Below are 17,136 nucleotides of genomic sequence, written 5' to 3'. Positions count from 1 at the left end.
TTTACAAGAGTAGTGCAGGCTGCCAGTCTTTAGAGAAAGGCGAGAGAAAGAAGGGGCATATGCTGAAATGGATTTAGCATTTGAAAGAGAGAAAAGAGAACGGATAAATACACTTAAACGAGGATTTAGTTTTACTCCCGTTGAGTTCTAATGGCTTGTTGATTGAGATTTTAGGGAGCCGGGACAGAGGTGTCAGCAGTAATTTAAAAGCGCCTTTCAGCCCTCCCCCGGCGGAAGGAGCCGGTGCTGCCCCCTCAGGGCGGAGCGGTTCTGCGGCAGTAGTGGCGTGCTGGCGGGAGAGGCGCATCACCGCCCGGGCGGCTCCCTCCGCCGGGCGCGCGGCGCCATCTGGCGGCGGCGGAACCGCGGGAGCCCTGAAGGGACCGGGAAAACCGGGAAGCAGAGCGGGAATGCCCAGTGAGTCGGGCACCACTGCAGCACTGCTCACAAACGCCGTCCAGCCCAGCCTCGAACACGTACAGGCATGGCACAGCTCCTCTGCGCAACCTGTGCCAGTGCCTCACTGGTACTCCCATGGAAGAATTTATCCCCAATATGCCAACCCATTGCCCCTCCTCCTGTCGCTCCCTGCCCTTGTGACAAGTCTCTCTCCAGCTCTCTTGGAGCCCTCAGAGGCCCTGGATGGTGCTTAAGATGTTTCCAAAAGCAGCAGAAGGGGCCTTTTAATTGTTATAGCCAAGCTCTTCCGGGATGTCACCTACCTGTAAATATGAGAGGTGACAGAATTGTTCTAAAATACCACAGTGTTTTAATCTGAAGAACAGTGAAATACCATTAATATCATTAACTACACACTGTAAGCATTAAAGGGTTTCATTTTTCAAGCAGAAAAAGTCACTCTATTTATGGTTATCAACCAAATAAATTCACTTTAATAATTTTTAGTCTTACGACCACAAGGTCAAACAGAAGTATCAGTGCAGTAAGAGCCAAACAAAAATACCCCACATTAAATAAATACTAGATTACAAATTACCAGAGCTATTGCTATAGACAAGCAATTAAGATTTTGTTCATAAAATCAACACATATTTTATTTTTCCTTTTTCTTGCGCTGTTTTTCTTCCTCCCAGTTCTCCAAGTAAGACTTGAGAATGTCATTTAGCTGCTGCTCACACTGGCTTGCATGTTGTAAGCCATTTTCCCATCCTAGAAGCAGCAATAAACAAGGTAATTACATCTCTCTCTACAGCATCCATCACGGAATCAGCCCCTGGCAGTGCCAACATCGATTTCCCCAAGAGTATTGACTGGCTGTGATATTTCTGCTTGGAAAATGGCTCTGTGGAGTTCAGTCACCAAGATGCTTTATTTGATGTCAGCCAAGCAGGTAAAGTTGTAAGCTGTAAATGTGCAACTTGCACATTCTTGCAATATATTAGATTTTGAGTGTAATATTAAACATTGGAGTTTATATGTAACGGATATAGTGGTTGCTCTAGTGTACATACCATATATGTTATATATTATTATAAACATTGTGAGGTGTATTATACATAGTCTAATTAAAGATAATGAGGTGCAGGTTTCAAAAACCCCAGCAAAGAAGCTCTTACCTCTGCAGTGGTGAATTACTCTCCCCCACAGCCTGTTCCTGCTCAGACAGGGCAGACTCCCCACAATCAGCAGGTGCCTCTTGGCCCTCGTTAGTGCCACATTCATCCTCCTCTCCGAGTCTATGAACCCAAAGTGCCTGGTCCTGACACAGGACAGCACAATGATCTCCCTCTCAGCACCTTGGAATGCATCCACCGTGGACACCTGCACAGGCTTGACCTCAAAAGCCTCGGAGTGAACCCCACTGAGCAAATTCTGGATCTGGGGGCAAAGAAACAGGGAAGGGCGTGAGTTTGGCTACTCAGAGTACATTTAAGAGAAAGGCTTTATTGATTTTTGTTACTGATTTATGACACAAACCTTAAACATTTGTGATTTATAAAGGGTAATCACGCCAATATCAGCTCCTTCTATTCCACTTGCAATCAGAGACTGGATGAGTTTGACTGTAAAATGAGCTTCTGCCATGTTGTAAAAGCTGTTGTCTCTTTCAATCTGGGAAGAGGTAAAAAGATTCCCAAATTAGCTCTCACCAAAAATGTAAAAAGAAATGGAATGGAGATAAAATGACAATATTGACTGGTTACATAAGCAGTGCTGAGGAACTCACCTGCTCCATGCCATGGACGCTGTAAAAGCAGAGTGTCGGCAGCCACTCCAAGAGAGGAGCCCTGTCCCCCTGGGAGATGCCATCGATGAGGTGCCCGCCGTAGAAGAGCTTGTTGGCGATGGCACTGAGGGCAGGGTGACAGCGGTACTGTGTCCGGAGAACAATGGGCTCGTGTCCCTGAAGGACAAGGACACACACATTAGGGCTGGGATGGAGCTGGAAGCAAGCTGGGCTAGTGGAACCTGTCCCTGTCTGTGGTGGGGGTGACCTCAGAGGTCCCTTCCAACCCAAACCATTCTGTGATTTTAAGATATTTTGCAGTGCTGAAACCCTGATCCTCTGACACCTGGACCAGAATTCCCCATGTGACCTCAGGGGAGTTACAGTTCTGCTCTCCACCTTTGCCAAAGGTGCCTTCAGCAGCACCTACCATTAAGCAGAGTCGGTCAAAGAGGGTCTGCTCCAATCCCTGCTCATGAACACTCTCAGACCCTTGGATAGTTGGTGGCAGTTGCTTGGGGTCTCCAACAAGGACGAGCTTTTCACACTGAAACCTAAATAAGAATGTGAAAAAAACAGTATTCTAAAAAGGATGTTAAAGTGTTCATAACCAAAGCATGTGCTTGTTTCTGTATCACACTGCTTCCCATCGGCCTCCTTCCTCCATCCCAGTTTAATAACACCTAAGGATAGGCCTCAATTTGAAATCCCTCCTCTTGCTGCTAGGGTGTTCCTGTGCTCACAAAGGTGTGGAGTGTGGCACTGCTGGGAGCTGGTTATTCTGCTGAGGCCCCTCAGGTACAGGAGGGCTGTACCTGGCGATGGGGAGCAGGGAGGCAGGCTCAGTCATCTGGCTGCACTCATCCAGCACCACCACAGGAAACCTGAGTGCCTTCAGGCAGGGGAAGGGGCAGGCAGCACACGTCACTCCAACCACCTTCACCTGCCAGCAGCAAGGAGAAAACAGGCAGGCAAAAAGTTAAAAAAATTTCATAGTTCATCTCTGTGCAGCACCTAACTAGAGCAGGAGAATACAGCTAAATTTATTTCTAGGAACAGGACACTAAGCTATACCTGCGCAATCAAACCTAAAGTTCACTTTAAATTTCAAAACTAGGAGTTTTGAATTATAAATTCTGAATTTCCATGTGCTCACCCCCGTGGATAAGACACAGCAAATCCCTGCCTTCCCATCTCATCTCTTGGACTGTACCTGTTGCAGAATAGTTTTATTGGTCCCCAGTTTATGCTGCTCAATGCTCTTCCTGACATAGATTTTCTCAGTTGGAGTCAAATCTTCTTTCAACAGAGCAAGCAGCTCTTTCAGCTGCTCATTTTCATTTCCTGAGCCTGCATGTAAACTTCAAAGAAGATTTTGTAACATACATTGCAGTAACTGAAAATAGCAGTGCTTGGAAAAATAACCACACTTTATAACAATGTATTAACCTACCCCAAATTGCTTCAGATCCCTCAAAGAGGTTTCTTACCTATGGGGAAGAATTGCTTTCGTGATTTTCCTTACACTTCCCACTCTTATAAAATCCTCAAATCCAAGCTCGAGCAGACTTGAAAGAAAAAGAGATTATAAACATTACAGAAAGGGAAAGATGAAATCTTTAGAAAACTTTAAAAGTGGTTTCAAAAGACATATCAGAACACTCAGGAACACAAACTTCAGTGATTACTGAGATGAAGTACCTCAGTAATTCAGCAAAATCAAAATAAATTACCTCATCATGACTTAATGACTCCCCTCTCATAGTCTTCCATATATATCTTCCCTTCTTTTTTCCTTCCAAACCATGCATTTATTTCATGCTAAATTTTCACAAATCCGATCCTCTCTGCTCCTCCTTCCCCTACTGGTACATCCCAAAGATCCCTGAGCAGTACTACATTGTCCTGATGGATTTTAATAGCATATTTGATGAGAGCAGAGCCTAAAGTAGTCTTCTGTAGATGTTTTATGTAGCTTTCACTCTTTTAACTGTGCAAAAGAGCTGAGGTACAATTAAAGCCTGTGTGTGGCACTTTTTAGGGAAACAAATCAATCTTTCTGATGTGTTTTACAGGAAATACCAACACAATTACCCCTACAGTGTAAGTGCATTATTGGTTTTGGAAGAGGAACCATAAAAGCCTCAGCAACCCACCCCAGCAGGATCCTGTCCACAGCAACGTTGGTGGAAGAAGCAATGAGGACTTTCCATGGAGCTGCCCTCGGACCCTCTGTAGCTTCACTGCTTTCAAAGAGCTGTACGAGGAACAAGATAACCACAGACAGCAAGTAGCTCTTGCCAGCTCCAAAAACACCTGGGATTTTGGAAGAAAAAGCCCAAGTTACAAGTGAGAATTTCCTAGAAAGTTTGAATCAATTGCTTTAATTTCAGTTATGCTGTGACTCCTCTAAAATAATTGCATGGGCTTGCTTACACTTACAAAAACAATACATGGTTGTATTAATAAATAGGTAATACATGATAAAAAGTGGTTTTCATATGAAAAGAAAAAACTTGAAGACAATAAATAATTCTGATTTTATGTATAGGTATTTCTAGGCAAAACCTCCTATGCTTCAGTGAAATTCTGGAAAAGGCAGAATGAAAATGTAATTTAATTTAAATTTAATTTAAAGGGGCAAAAGCTCTGTGCTGACAGAATGGATGTATTAATGCCACAGTCAGTATCAGAGGGGCTGATTCTGGCATTCTATATTGATGGCATTTTCCATTAATCAACATTTGTGCAAAGCTACAACAGCAGCAAATGTCACAATTCTTGGCTGTGTACCACGTATGATTGTGATGGGGAAGCTCTGATGTTCCTCCCCTGCTTTGGGCTTTTCACAGGTCATCATCTGAGCCACGTGAATCAGTGATGCTGCTTGGTCTGGGTTCAGGGAGAACCTCTGGATAATTTCTTCAGCCACTCCCATTGCCACTTGAGAGCTCACAGGGCCAGACATCATGGAGCACTTCACACTCATGGCAGGTGGAGTGAATTTCCTTTTGTTGACTCTTTTTGTAGCATTTTCAGAATCAAAATTCCTAGGAAAACAAAAAATACTCAGAAGCTGTGATATGATACAATTTCTATCTCCTGGTTCTGATATTCCTGCACTGGACTGCTCACAGTATCCCAGGAAAATAACTCACATTTTCAGGAGATATGGGATCAGTGGTAATGTGGATGGATTGAAGTGCTCCTCCATGTTCCTTAAGGAGGCCAGCTCACCACTGGCATTACAAACCAGCAAGGCATGAACACACACTGCAAGGGCCACAGAAAAACAAAAGAAGAAAGGAGTTAATAGAGCAGAAATTGCAAATGAGCTAAAGAAATGAATTATAAAATGCCAAAAGAGTTATTAACTGATTTTATCTTTTCCATTTACAAAACAAAACAACCCCAAAGCTTTAACTTAATTCAACAGCAAACCCAAGAAACTTTTGCAGTCACAGACTTAATACATTGCTTTTTATAAAAAAATACATTTTCCAGTGAGTTGTTTGAGGTTTCTGCATTTTGTTTTTCAAGGACAGTAAAAACATATTCCTTTTACTTACACTCTGACAGTCAACTTGCATTGTATATCATATTACATAATTTACTACTTTCTTCATATTATTCTAATTTCTTCCCCACCCATTTGCAATTTGCCAGCAACTTTGCAGGTTAACTGCATTAATTAATGTATTCAAATTATATATTCAAACATACAAGGAAAAAAAATACTGTGAATTAAATCATGTGCAAGGTTTGAGAAATTCCCAAATTCTCAGCAGCTCATCCTTCATTGCTGGCTGGATTTTTCCTTAATTGTTTCCCACAGTTCTCAATGTTGCTGTGGAACTCACTGTTGGATCTCCAGTTGGAGGGACTGTAGCCTTTCAGTGGTAGCAATTCTATCTCATTGTTGGAGGATGGTCCAAAGAAAGCGCTGCTTGCAATGACAGTATCAATGGGATCAAAGTTCAGAGTCTTGGAAACAACCCAGATGTCATCTGCCAAAAACAATACAGAGTCCTCATCAGCCTCTCCCACTGCCACCCTTGAAATCTGATGTGTAAGATGTGCTCACCTTTGCTGTAGAGAGAAGAATGCTCCTTTCTGCTTAGCTTCAGGTATAATTTGGGTTTGGAGTCACCATCAAAGCTGGCAGGTGTATTCATAAATTTCTTGAACTTACTGTACCTCTGTGTTGGAATTTCAAAGGCTTTCCTGGGAAATTGTAATTAAAAAAAAAAAAAGAGAAAAGAAAGGTATGTAAACCATCACCACATTTTGGATTCAGCACCAAAGTAAGAAACCTACACTTATCTTGACTGCAAAATCCCCTCATATCCAGCCACAATTAAATTGTTTCCTCTACAGTTAAACAGCCCAGAATAGCCTTTGAGATGACATCTGGCATTAAAATTAGAATCTTGAACAGAATAAATCAAATTCTCCTACTGAGGATTAAATGAACAAAGTTCAAATGCAACAGTTCTGACACTAAGCAATTGATCACGTTGCTGGTCAGCAGTTTTGATTCTTGCTAAAAACAAATACCATTGCTATAAAGATTTTTCCTTCGCTAATTTAGCTCTTGCATTTCTTTACAGAAAGAAATCTTTACTCTTTAAATATAGAGAAAATGTGTTAAATCCTGCTGAAGTCCCGGGCTATTGGAATACTTATAAACCTTGAATTGGCACAGCATTTGAGGATACCTCACCAAAAGCTGGCATTCCTCATAAACAGCAATCTTTTGACTCCTGAGGTATGTCCCAATACTTTTTGTGTCATGGAGCACTGCACTGGGTCTGGCTTTTGTCTGTGTGGGGTTCACATCTTCAACCCACTTGAAAAAGGAGCACTGCTCAGCTTTTGGGGCATCACAGGCATAGAACAAACGACCCTGCAAGGGAAGGGAGGGGAAAAAAAGCCCATGAGCACCAAAACCAGCAAGAAAAAAAGAGAAAGCAATGGATACTTTCACCCCCAAAGTGTAAAAACCACAAGGAATAAACAGCACCTTGTTTTGACCTTCTTTTTTAACCATCACCAGCTTAGCAGGGTGCATGTGGTTGCAGAGTGGGGCACAGCTTCCTTGGCCCTGGCTTTGCCCATCTTTCACTGCAGTGTAAAATGATATATCCACCTTGGAGAGGGCATGGTGCAGCCTCTGTGCCAACTCAAACAGCATTATGTTCAATTGCTCTTGGTGGGGAAAGGACAACAACAGAATCATTAGCACACCCTTAAAATGCTTACACAGCTACACAACATCCAAACAAATATATTTCCATTGGAAGATTTCCATCCCAAATCAAAATATTTCATCTGAGTCCTAAAAGAAACCATGTGACCTGAAAAATCCACTTATTCCAGGGGACAAAAAAAAAGGCTTAGATATCTTAAGACTGGAAAACAGCCCTGAGGTTAGAGAGTTGAACAGAAGTGTACTGTATTTTTGGCTTGCCTCTGCAATTTTGGGTATAGACTAAATATATTTCAGTAGAAATATAAAAAAAAATGAAATGCACCCTGCTGTTTCAATAGGCATTGTTTAAAATGACAGCATTTCACAGAGCAGAGACTTACCTGTCAGAGCAGCTTTAAAAACCTGCTTGTAGTGAGTGTGAGACTGAAACACAGCTGGGATGGAAATCTTTCTTTTAGGAAGATTGGTGTGTTTCACTTTATCCACAGGAGGAAAAGACAACTCAGAAATTGTTATGTCCTAAAAAGAGCCAGGAAAACAAACCATTAAAAACTGTAAGACCTTGAATGAGAAAATTGCAGATTTGTAAAAAATACTAAAAAATGCTAAAAATTTCCCTGGAGTTTGGGCTGCCATTTAGGATGCACCATGAGGTTAAAATTTGCTCCTTGCCAAACAGCTTGCATATATAATAACACAGATAATACTTCCAAAGGCTTTAGAATAAATGTTATGTAGTTCAAAATCCTGTTTTTCAGCACTAGGCATGGGGAAGGAGCACACAAACCCTATTTTCAACACCATTTTTGCACAGAAATAAATGAATTATAAGTGTCTTCATAAGCTTTTTAAGTCTGGTATATGGATTTTACACATATATATATTTGTATAAAAACACACACAATGTGTATACCCATGTATATGTTAAATATATTAGTTATTTCCTTTCTCTGCTTCACACAAATACTGTACTGGACAGTTTTATAGAACCAAAAAAACTAAAAAAAAAAAAAGAGTCAACATTTTCTTCAACTCTCAAAACCATTTGACAACTTAAACTTAATTTGTGGTTGGTTTGGTTCTTCAATTTGCCCAATTTGCTCCATCTGCCTACTGATCACAAACATGTGTGCTAAATTTTTAGGTGCTTATTCAGTGCCATAACTTGACTTTGACACAACTAAAACTGAAGGAATTTATAATAATTTGAAGTCAGAGACTATGACTTGAAACAAAAATAGGTGCTGATGCCACAATTAAGAAAAATCCACAATTTCTTACCAATCAGAGATGTCAAAACAGCCCAGCAGCTTTTCTTTCATCTTCCTGCCATTGACATTTCAATTAAAAATCTAAATCTGGCACTGAATTACCTTTACAAAAGATTAGTCACAGCATGTGACTAATGTATTAAAAATACATTAAAAATTAAAAATACACCAAAAATTTAAAAATACATATTTTGGTGTCACTATGCAATTGCACTGATAAAATCTGCAGGAAACTATATAAATGCAGCCCCTTTGGCCAGAGCACCGTGTTGATGTCAGTGTCAGTGACAGCCTGGTACACACCTGGCCCTCTCCTGTTCCGTGGCAGCTCAGGTGACTCAACACCTTTTGTGTGGCCGCAGCCAGAGGTGCCTGCCCTAAGTGCAGGGCGAGCGCATTCCCCGGTGACACCGGATCTGCCTGGCTGCTGATCGCAGCCCCGGAGCGCTCCCCGGGCCAGCTCCCGGCCGGCAACGGCGCTGCAGGGCTGGGAGCGCTCGGATCGGTGCCTCTGCTCTCTCCTGGGTCACCCGGTGGCATTCCCAGAACACTCCGGGCACAGATGTCATCCTCCTCGTCCCCTTCAGCGCTGTTTTCAGGGATCAAATCGCTCTGAGCGCTGCTTTGATACCTCAGCCACTTGCTTTGTCTGGCTTGGGCAGTCACATCAGGGAGCACTGGTGGCACTGATCCCCTTTGTCCATCTTGCGTGTACTCCCCAAACACAGAGGCGTCAGAATTCCTGTCCTGGGGGCCAGGAGCACTCCTAGGAAATGCCACTGACTGGCTGCACAGATTGCCTCCTGAAGAACCCAAAGGTTGCTGGAAATCCTCACTCTCAGAGGGGTAGAACATGGCAGGAATCTCGTGGGTGGCAGGAACAGTGACAAAGGGAGCTCGTGTTTTCATTGTGGGCTTCAGTGCTGGCAGGCTGCATTCCTGTGCATGGCTGGATTTCTCCTGGGCTGTGGGGAAAATACAGCTTACAAGCAACCTGGAGCACCCAGGGATGGCACTTTAGATGTACCAAAAGTAAGGAATTCTAAATTCTTCCTTCTACACCCTGCCTTCTAGCTGGGAAGCTCTCTGGATTGCTCTTGTGCAGTATTACACTAAATGATGGACTTTGTGTGATTCTTTTAATTAGTTTGTTTGATTTTTTAATTTCTTTGAAATTAATTTTTTAAAAATTTCTTTGAAATCTCCATATTCAGAACACATTATGTAGCCACTCTGCTTGTATAAAAGACCTACTATTAAATTAAACATGGTTGCATTTTGGAGGTCATTAATCTGATGTCACTGACATCTGCCAACTAGAAAACACTCTTTTTAACATTTGATTTTTTTCCAAAAGATAACCCACAAACCTATGAATTAACATTGAACAACGAGGATAAATAAGCTCTTACTACCAAAAAGCATCCTTTTGGCTACATTAATTATCATTAGTGATAGAGAGATAGATATAGATAGTTATAGATAGTTATAGATATAGATAGTTATAGAGAGGGTCAGAGGACAGCTGAATATGGAAGAAAACTCAAAGCAGGTAAATAAAAACATAGGGATCATTTAGAAGCTTAGCTTACAGCCTTCTTGCCCCCAAACTAGAAGCTGATTTTTCTTCATAAAATTAAATCCCTCTACTCAAGTCTCCTTCAGGAGAATATAAGTGGCTAACTGTCTGTGATGGCCCAACCCATTGTGCTTCAAGAACCCTCAGAGATTTTCAGCTAAAACACTGTGAGGCGCCAGTATAAACCTGTAAAGTCTTACTGAAGAAGAAATCTGGGAGTTGTGGTTCACTGGGTAAGATCCCATGTGTCAGGGGCTCCTGGATGTCTCCAACAGGCTCCTCATTTCCCCAAGGTGGAGAAATTGCACAGTTTGGATCAAGTGGGGAAGTCACTTCTAGTGAAATCTACAGGTGAAGAATTAACATGGCAGGTTAATTAACATGATTGAAAAAAACCCTGGTTACAGCTCTTTCATCACCATACTCTCTCTCATCATTCTAAACAATGAAGTATCTTTCAAAGTTGAGATAAAACAGCTCCAAAAAGAAGAAATTGCCACGAACACACAGGAAATAAAGCCAAAAATGTTTGGAAGAGCCAGTCAATCCCCACCTTGCCAGGCTCCCAGGCAGTCCACTGTGCTTGTCTCAGGTCAGAGGGTGGGTGTGACACTGTCCATGGTGGCACTTCAGGATGCACATCCAGTGCCAGTGCTAGGAAAAACAGAGAAGTGCTGCAGTCATGCAGAAATTCTGAGGTCAATCACTGCCCTTCTCCTTTTACTTTCACTTACGGGACTGATTTATTCCTGGCTCTTCAATAACATCAGGCTTCACTTGAAAATTCCCTTCTCTTACAATGTCAACATCATCCTTATGAAAGCTCCTGGAACCTGGAGACTTTATTAAAAATAAAAGCATAAGCAAAAACTTGGTAGAAATTAAACTGCTTATCTTTTTTTTTTTTCAAAGTGCAACTGATCAAAGGAGCAGAAAAAACAAAGTGACACATTATGAAGTTCTATGACAAAGGTAAGTAAAAATAATTGGTCTTTATATGACTGTAGCAGTTTAAAAATGAACTATTTTCTATCCTAAATTGACAAGATACTTTCTTGCACTAAGGTTAGTATGGATAACTGAACAAAAAAAGTTTTACCTGTCTCAAGTCATAAAGGTCATAATTCCTTGAAAAGAGGGGTGAGAAAAATGTCTCAGCTGCAAAGTCCACGTTGTCTGGGCGCTGCTGCCATCCATGCTGGGAGCATGGAGCTCTCAGCATCACCTCACTAGATGCTGACCCTTTCACTTGGTACCCTTGGAAGGCAACAGGCTGCACAATGCATGGAATTATCACTGACAGCAAGGAAAAACTGCTCTGCAACTAGCTACAGTCAGTACAGGTACTTGTAACACATACAACAAAAATAACCTGTTGACTCTGCAGAAGAGAAACAAAAAAAATCTGGTTTTTTTTCCTTGTAATTTGAGTTTTAAGCTCTCCCTGAAAACATTAGTACAGTGAAATGCACTAAAAATAACAAATTTTATTACTAAAATTTTATTAGGACTTACTGCAATATATTACAATTAGTAAAGCATTGAACTGAAATGTAGGAGAAACTGTTAATTATACTTGAGTTCCACAGCAATGGTACCTTTGGTTGCCAGTCAGATGGTGCATGGTCCCTTTGGGCTGCTGCTATTGGTACAATATATGCATCTGTCTTCTGTAATAAACTGTCCACACAGTTGGGCTGCACAGGAAAGTACCAAAAACTAATTAGTCTAACAATTTAATAACCATTTAAAGTGAAAATTTAGGCTAAGAAATGTCTTGTATTGATACAAAGGAAGCCTTTTCAGTTACAGCTTTTTTATTTGGAAGCCATCCATGACAGGATAAGAAACTATGTTTGTTTTTCAAACAGAACAGGAAAAAGAAGATTCCTAAAATCTTTCTTTAAGGTTTAGATTGATTGAAAAAGAAAAAAGGCTGTTAAGAGCATTGGATAAAAATCAATGTGAATTATCAAACACAAACAGTTTTCCCAGTGTATTTCAACCCAAATGCTAAAATTCCAAGGAAAGCCATGTATTTAAAAAGCTAGTGGGGGTGTTAAAAGATGGGGTAGGAAAGGAGAACTACCAGACATTGATGGGATATTAAACATGACTAAATACTACACTTTTCATTAAGTTTCTTGTCATACATGAGGCCTCCTGAATATTGTCAAGATGACATCTTCTATTTATTACCAGCTTCATATACAATGCCTCTAAGCAATTTATAGCTCAACTTCTATGGTTTCTAACCCAAGAATTTTATTCCAGGAGCCAGGTGGAAAATGAATTTATCTTGTACAGATAAATATATGTAGTCAAAAATTGGTTACCATCAGGGCAGGAGAATCAAAGTATGAACAGGAAGATGCCTGTAAACTTTCTGAGTAAGGCATTTCTGTAAACTCTTTTCTAGCTACAAGAGATGGAAAAGCACAGTGAGTTACAGTCAATAGTCTAGGGTTTTTTACATGAAAACATCTGAATATTTACAGGTTTTCAAACCTTACCCATGCACAGTTAGAATTTAACTGAATGAGAGCACACAGACTTGGAGCTCACAATGTTGCTTTAAACACTACAAATTGCACGAGGGAACCTACATAACACAGCACTCTAAAAGTATTTCTAAATGAGGAGAAATCAAACAGGTACAGACATACAGAATCCAGTTTGAAATAGAAGCTGACCTAACCTTGATCCTTCTCAAGGGGTTCAAGTGTCTCCTTAGAAGTGTCTGTTTCACAGAACATGCTGGTGTTTTCCTCCATTCTTTGCAAGCTCTCTAATGCTGTGCTATGCTGAGTCAAAGCCCTCAGAAGAGCAATATCATTCACCAAATCAGGGAATGCTGAGTAATTCTCAGCCACTGCTGTGCATTTCAGGCAATCCACCCCTATTGTCTCTCCTTGGTAGGCTTCAGGAGAAGCAGTTCTGCTGTCTCCATTTTCCAGCACAGTTCCTCCTACTGCTGTTTCCTCTGGAGATGAACAACCTCCTCCTAAAGGATCTGATTTCTGTGACAAGGCCAGCAGAGGGCTGCCTGGTTTCGTGTCACCACTCCTAGTAGCCCAGAAGTGCTCTGAGCCAACATCTGGGGATTCCATACATCCAAGCTGTGTAACTCCTTCCTCAGTCTTTTTGTCCAAGGCAGAAATTATTCTGCTGGGAGAAATATCTGTGAGACTTCCAGTGGCTTCAGACAACCTGGTTTCAGGGTGACATTCATTAACACTGGTGTCCTCAGGCAGGAGGTCAGAGTGCTGCTTTTTTACCCAGGATGTGCCATTGATGGTGAGTGCTGCACAGCCACTCAGATTGTCCTCTTCCTTTGAGTCTTCAAAACTTGACTGACTCTCACTGATCTCTTTTATGTTGTGTCCATCCCCTAGAAGTTCCACTTGGGTTCTGGTCTGGTTTGCAGCATCTTCTGCAGCTCTCCTGGCATCACTGTCACAAAGCGGGAGTGGTGGACCCCCCCCTCCATCAGATTTGGAACATTTGACTTCATTTTTGCTGTGTGTCTCTACATCACAGCAAGAATGAGGCTTCAAATGAGGGCTCAAGGCAGCACCTTGTGCTACACCTCCTCCCTGGAAGCTGCCTGGGCTCCATGAAGGTGTGTCTCCCTCAGAGGATCCCTTCCCTTCTCTCTCACACACATCTTCATTGTCCATGTCATTAAAATCAAAAGCCTCCATTAGGTTAAAGCTAACCTCCATCAGTTCCCCATCAGGACTACAGCCTGTGCCCTGTGAACTGAACTCCTCCTTGACAATTCCAGCTTCAGCCAATGTCACACCTCCAGAGAGCTCTGGGTCATTAGACACTCCCTCTGAATTTTGCCCTGGATAAAGCTCACTCTGCATCTTCACAGAGCAGTTCTCCCTAAGTCTGTCAGTCCCTGAATGCTCCCTGTATCCAAAGGGATGGCTTTCAAAGGTGGTTGGACTTGCTGAAGGTGAAATGTCACCTGAGGATGGGACAAACTGACTGTCGCTCATTCTACTTACAGTGGACTCAGGTAGGAAGTAACTACTTGTGTTGCAGTCACCTTGTAAATCTTGACTTAAATAATTTACCTTTTTGTCTTGTCTGTGTCCTGTGACTTCTTCACCACAAGGCTGTTCAGCTGAATTTGGAAGTGCTAGAACATTCCAGTCCTTTGTATCATTTACATTTTCCTGCACAAAAGGCAGGTGCTGGGTATCTGGAACAAGTCCTTTGGCAGGGTCACCTGAAAGAGCAGGCAGGACAGGGCTTTTTCTGTCACATAAACCTGCATTTTGTGCTGCCTGAGCCCTGGAAAGGCAGCCTGTGGCTCCAGATGTTTGCTCTCTGTGGTGTCCTTGTGCTGGTTTGGACTTGAGCAGAGCAATGATCTGTGCTGTGCTCCTGATGTGGTGGGACACTGCCCCAGCACCAGTGTGCCCAGTGAGGAGAGGAGATTCCTGCTTCCCAACCAACTGATGGGAGTTCTGCCTCTCTGTCCCCTCCCAGCTGTCACTGAAGGGAGCAGAAAGCAGGGAGGACACAGACATTTGTTCTCTGCCATTGTCCCTGCACCCCTCTTCCTTACTGCCTGCAGAGGGATTTGTTCCTGCATCCTTCCTGCAAACCGTGGAAAACAACGGAGAACTGATGTAAAACTGGGATGGAAAACTCCCTTGGCAGCCCTTAGATGAGGGCAACACTGCTGCTTTTCCTTCATCTTCCACAGCTGGTGTTTTCTTCTCAACTTGGCGTGGCCCTCGGAACCCCTGGGAGAGAAATTGGCAATTAATCCATGTTTTGTAATCAGATGTTGAAAATGGGGCACACTGCATTCTGATCAAATGACCTGGGAATATATTCTGATCAAAACCATGAGGATTCCACAGGTGCGCAGAAACAACCTTAAGCCCTTGTGATTTTTACTGTAGGCAACAACAATCCTGCTAAACCAAATCTCCTAAATGTGGAAAAAGCACATTCTGGATTACAGCTCAAAAAAAAAAAGAAAAAAAAAAGAAAAAAAAAGGAAGAAAAAGGGAAAAGAGGAGAAAGAAGGGAAAAGAAAAGAAAATATAAAGAAAAGGCAGGAAGAAATTCTGTATATATTTCCCATTCATGCAAATATGTGTCCCTCGTGTTTTACACTGCATATAAACATGAGACATAAAATTTGGAACAAAAACTCACCGTAAACTTCCTTTTCAAGCCAACAGGGAGATGTCTTGGGGGTAGAAGAGCAGGTTTGACACCACTTCTGTCCACTGCTGGAGTTTCTGCTTGCTTTGGCTGCTCTTCAGAGGGCTTTTCACTCACTTTGGCTGCTTCAACTGTGATTAAATATCGCTCACTTTCCAAATCATCTCCAGGAGTCACCTGGAAAAGGGAGAGCAGCAGTGTATACATAATAGTACTGTACAAGAAACAATATTACATAGTTTTGTTTTTTGAAACATACGGTCTTTTAAGCACTTGTATGTAAAAAATTCAGCTGCTTACACCTACTATATCACAGATGCCAGAAAATACTTTTATTTATACGTATATTGTAAAAAGCAGTAGCACTTAGCTGCAATTATTATTTCATTTATCACTGTAATACACGCTTTTAGCACAGAGAAGAAAAATTCCATGAAAGCTTCTGGACAAACAGTAAGATCTGCTAATTAATAGAAGCTGTTCTCCCTTTCCATTATGTGCACTGTAGCAGAGTTCCATATCAGTAACTAGAAAAATTACTCTTTCAGCTACCAAACAAGTGTTTGAAATGCTGCCTGAAAGACCAACTACAAGCGGATATAAAAACAACTCTGAACAAAAGATACCTGAGATTTTATAAAAATACTCTCCAGACATTGTCCTTTATCATCAAACAAGGTAGCCTGCAAAATGAAAAATAACATTTTAAATAACCACAAATTTATTTCACAAATCAACCAGACTGCCACTGGCAGCAACAGATATTAAATCCAACAGTGTTAAATCTGAATTTTCACCTGATTTCTGCCAGTTCTAACCCTCAGAATTCCATCTTGCCACGTTTTTGATTTTTTCATTTTTTGGTGAGTGTATAACACCTGTTTTAAATATGTAAAACATTGAAAAAACAAGAAGTAAGAAAATATTCAAGTATTTCAGCAGCTACAGCCTTTAAACTTAATTGCACAGAGTTAAAAATCACTCACAGTAAATTCTTGAGAGGCCATTGCTTTGGCAACACAGACATCCAACAGGTTATTTCACAAATATCCACATCTTCCCACAGCCAGAGAGACAGGGAAATGGTCAGGATGCACCAGAGCTGTGAAGGAAAAGCGTAGACAAAAAAAAATCTTATTTTTTCTCCTCAAAAAGAAAAGATAATTAGATGCAAGACAGTATCAAACAAGTGGAGTAGAGCTGCTGTGAGCATTTTAAAGAGAAACCTCAAAAACAATCTAACAGACTGCTGTTAAAAAAGAAAAAAAATCTTTTTAATAGCTGTCAAGATATTTTCCAGCTTTTAGACAAGTTCATTCATTTAAATGAATGGCTGGCATCTCTGAATAATTCAGAATTACTTGAAATAAAATTCCAAAAGTTTATTTGCAGAAAAAAACCAAATCCAAAATAGCAGAGAAGCTGTTAGCAGAATGATTTTGTCCCAGGTGTGGAGTTGCTCATGCATGTTTAGCTCATGCAAAAAATAACTGACTTCCCGTGGAGCCAAACCTCTTTGCATACTTGAAGTTAGACTGTGAGATATTTTAAAGTAAATTTTTATGTTTATTTTGAATCTATAAATATTTAGAATTAATATTTAAGGATATTATATATATTGTTTATGGAAATATTATATAAACGCTATATTTAAATAAATATAAATATTTAGAATACTTAAGTAGATTATATA

At 41.1% G+C, this 17,136-nt stretch overlaps 2 protein-coding genes across 5 annotated transcripts in view; one reads left to right on the top strand and one right to left on the bottom strand.

Moving 5' to 3' along the window:
• Positions 1-863: 863 nt before the first annotated feature.
• Positions 864-16,546, bottom strand: ZGRF1 (zinc finger GRF-type containing 1). 3 transcript variants are annotated; one of them, XM_031063841.1, is made up of 27 exons: positions 16,430-16,546; positions 16,241-16,321; positions 16,070-16,126; positions 15,435-15,620; positions 12,949-15,013; positions 12,587-12,669; positions 11,849-11,947; positions 10,985-11,090; positions 10,804-10,904; positions 10,451-10,595; positions 8,975-9,636; positions 7,781-7,919; positions 7,212-7,396; positions 6,907-7,094; positions 6,273-6,412; positions 6,049-6,195; positions 5,347-5,461; positions 4,982-5,238; positions 4,345-4,504; positions 3,679-3,756; positions 3,402-3,549; positions 3,004-3,131; positions 2,619-2,742; positions 2,189-2,365; positions 1,939-2,073; positions 1,578-1,839; positions 864-1,170 (listed from the first exon to the last, which is right to left on the bottom strand). In XM_031063841.1, the coding sequence occupies exons 1-27, from the start codon at positions 16,448-16,450 to the stop codon at positions 1,055-1,057; spliced, it is 6,105 nt and encodes a 2,034-aa protein (XP_030919701.1). In that variant the 5' UTR covers positions 16,451-16,546; the 3' UTR covers positions 864-1,054. The 3 variants fall into 3 exon arrangements, with proteins under 3 accessions (XP_030919701.1, XP_030919703.1, XP_030919702.1); XM_031063843.1 differs by lacking the exon at positions 12,587-12,669 and having other exon boundaries at positions 14,336-15,013; XM_031063842.1 differs by lacking the exon at positions 16,241-16,321 and having other exon boundaries at positions 16,430-16,528.
• Positions 6,818-17,136, top strand: part of LARP7 (La ribonucleoprotein 7, transcriptional regulator) — a 33,303-nt gene continuing 22,984 nt past the window's right edge. Inside the window, exons 1-2 of one of the 2 annotated variants that reach the window (XM_031063846.1) lie at positions 6,818-6,956; positions 11,163-11,222. The gene's annotated coding sequence lies outside the window, so the exon portion shown is untranslated. The remainder of the gene's footprint in view (positions 6,957-11,162; positions 11,223-17,136) is intronic. The other variant, XM_031063844.1, reaches the window with a different exon arrangement.

This window comes from Geospiza fortis, unplaced genomic scaffold (genome assembly GCF_000277835.1).
Source record: "Geospiza fortis unplaced genomic scaffold, GeoFor_1.0 scaffold1278, whole genome shotgun sequence".
Classification (NCBI taxonomy): Eukaryota; Metazoa; Chordata; class Aves; order Passeriformes; family Thraupidae; genus Geospiza; species Geospiza fortis.
The sequence above is the reverse complement of the archived record's forward strand: the minus strand, read 5'-3'. Positions and strand labels throughout refer to the sequence as shown.

Bases quoted from the DNA above. Each gene is read 5' to 3' on its own strand.
- ZGRF1 (XM_031063841.1), bottom strand. From the start codon at position 16,450: ATGGCCTCTCAAGAATTTACT. The intron at 10,596-10,803 runs GTGGGGATTGAC...CTTCACCTGTAG, and splicing joins CTGCCTGGGAGCCTGGCAAG to ATTTCACTAGAAGTGACTTC. The intron at 3,550-3,678 runs GTAAGAAACCTC...TCTTCTTTGAAG, and splicing joins AAAGCAATTCTTCCCCATAG to TTTACATGCAGGCTCAGGAA.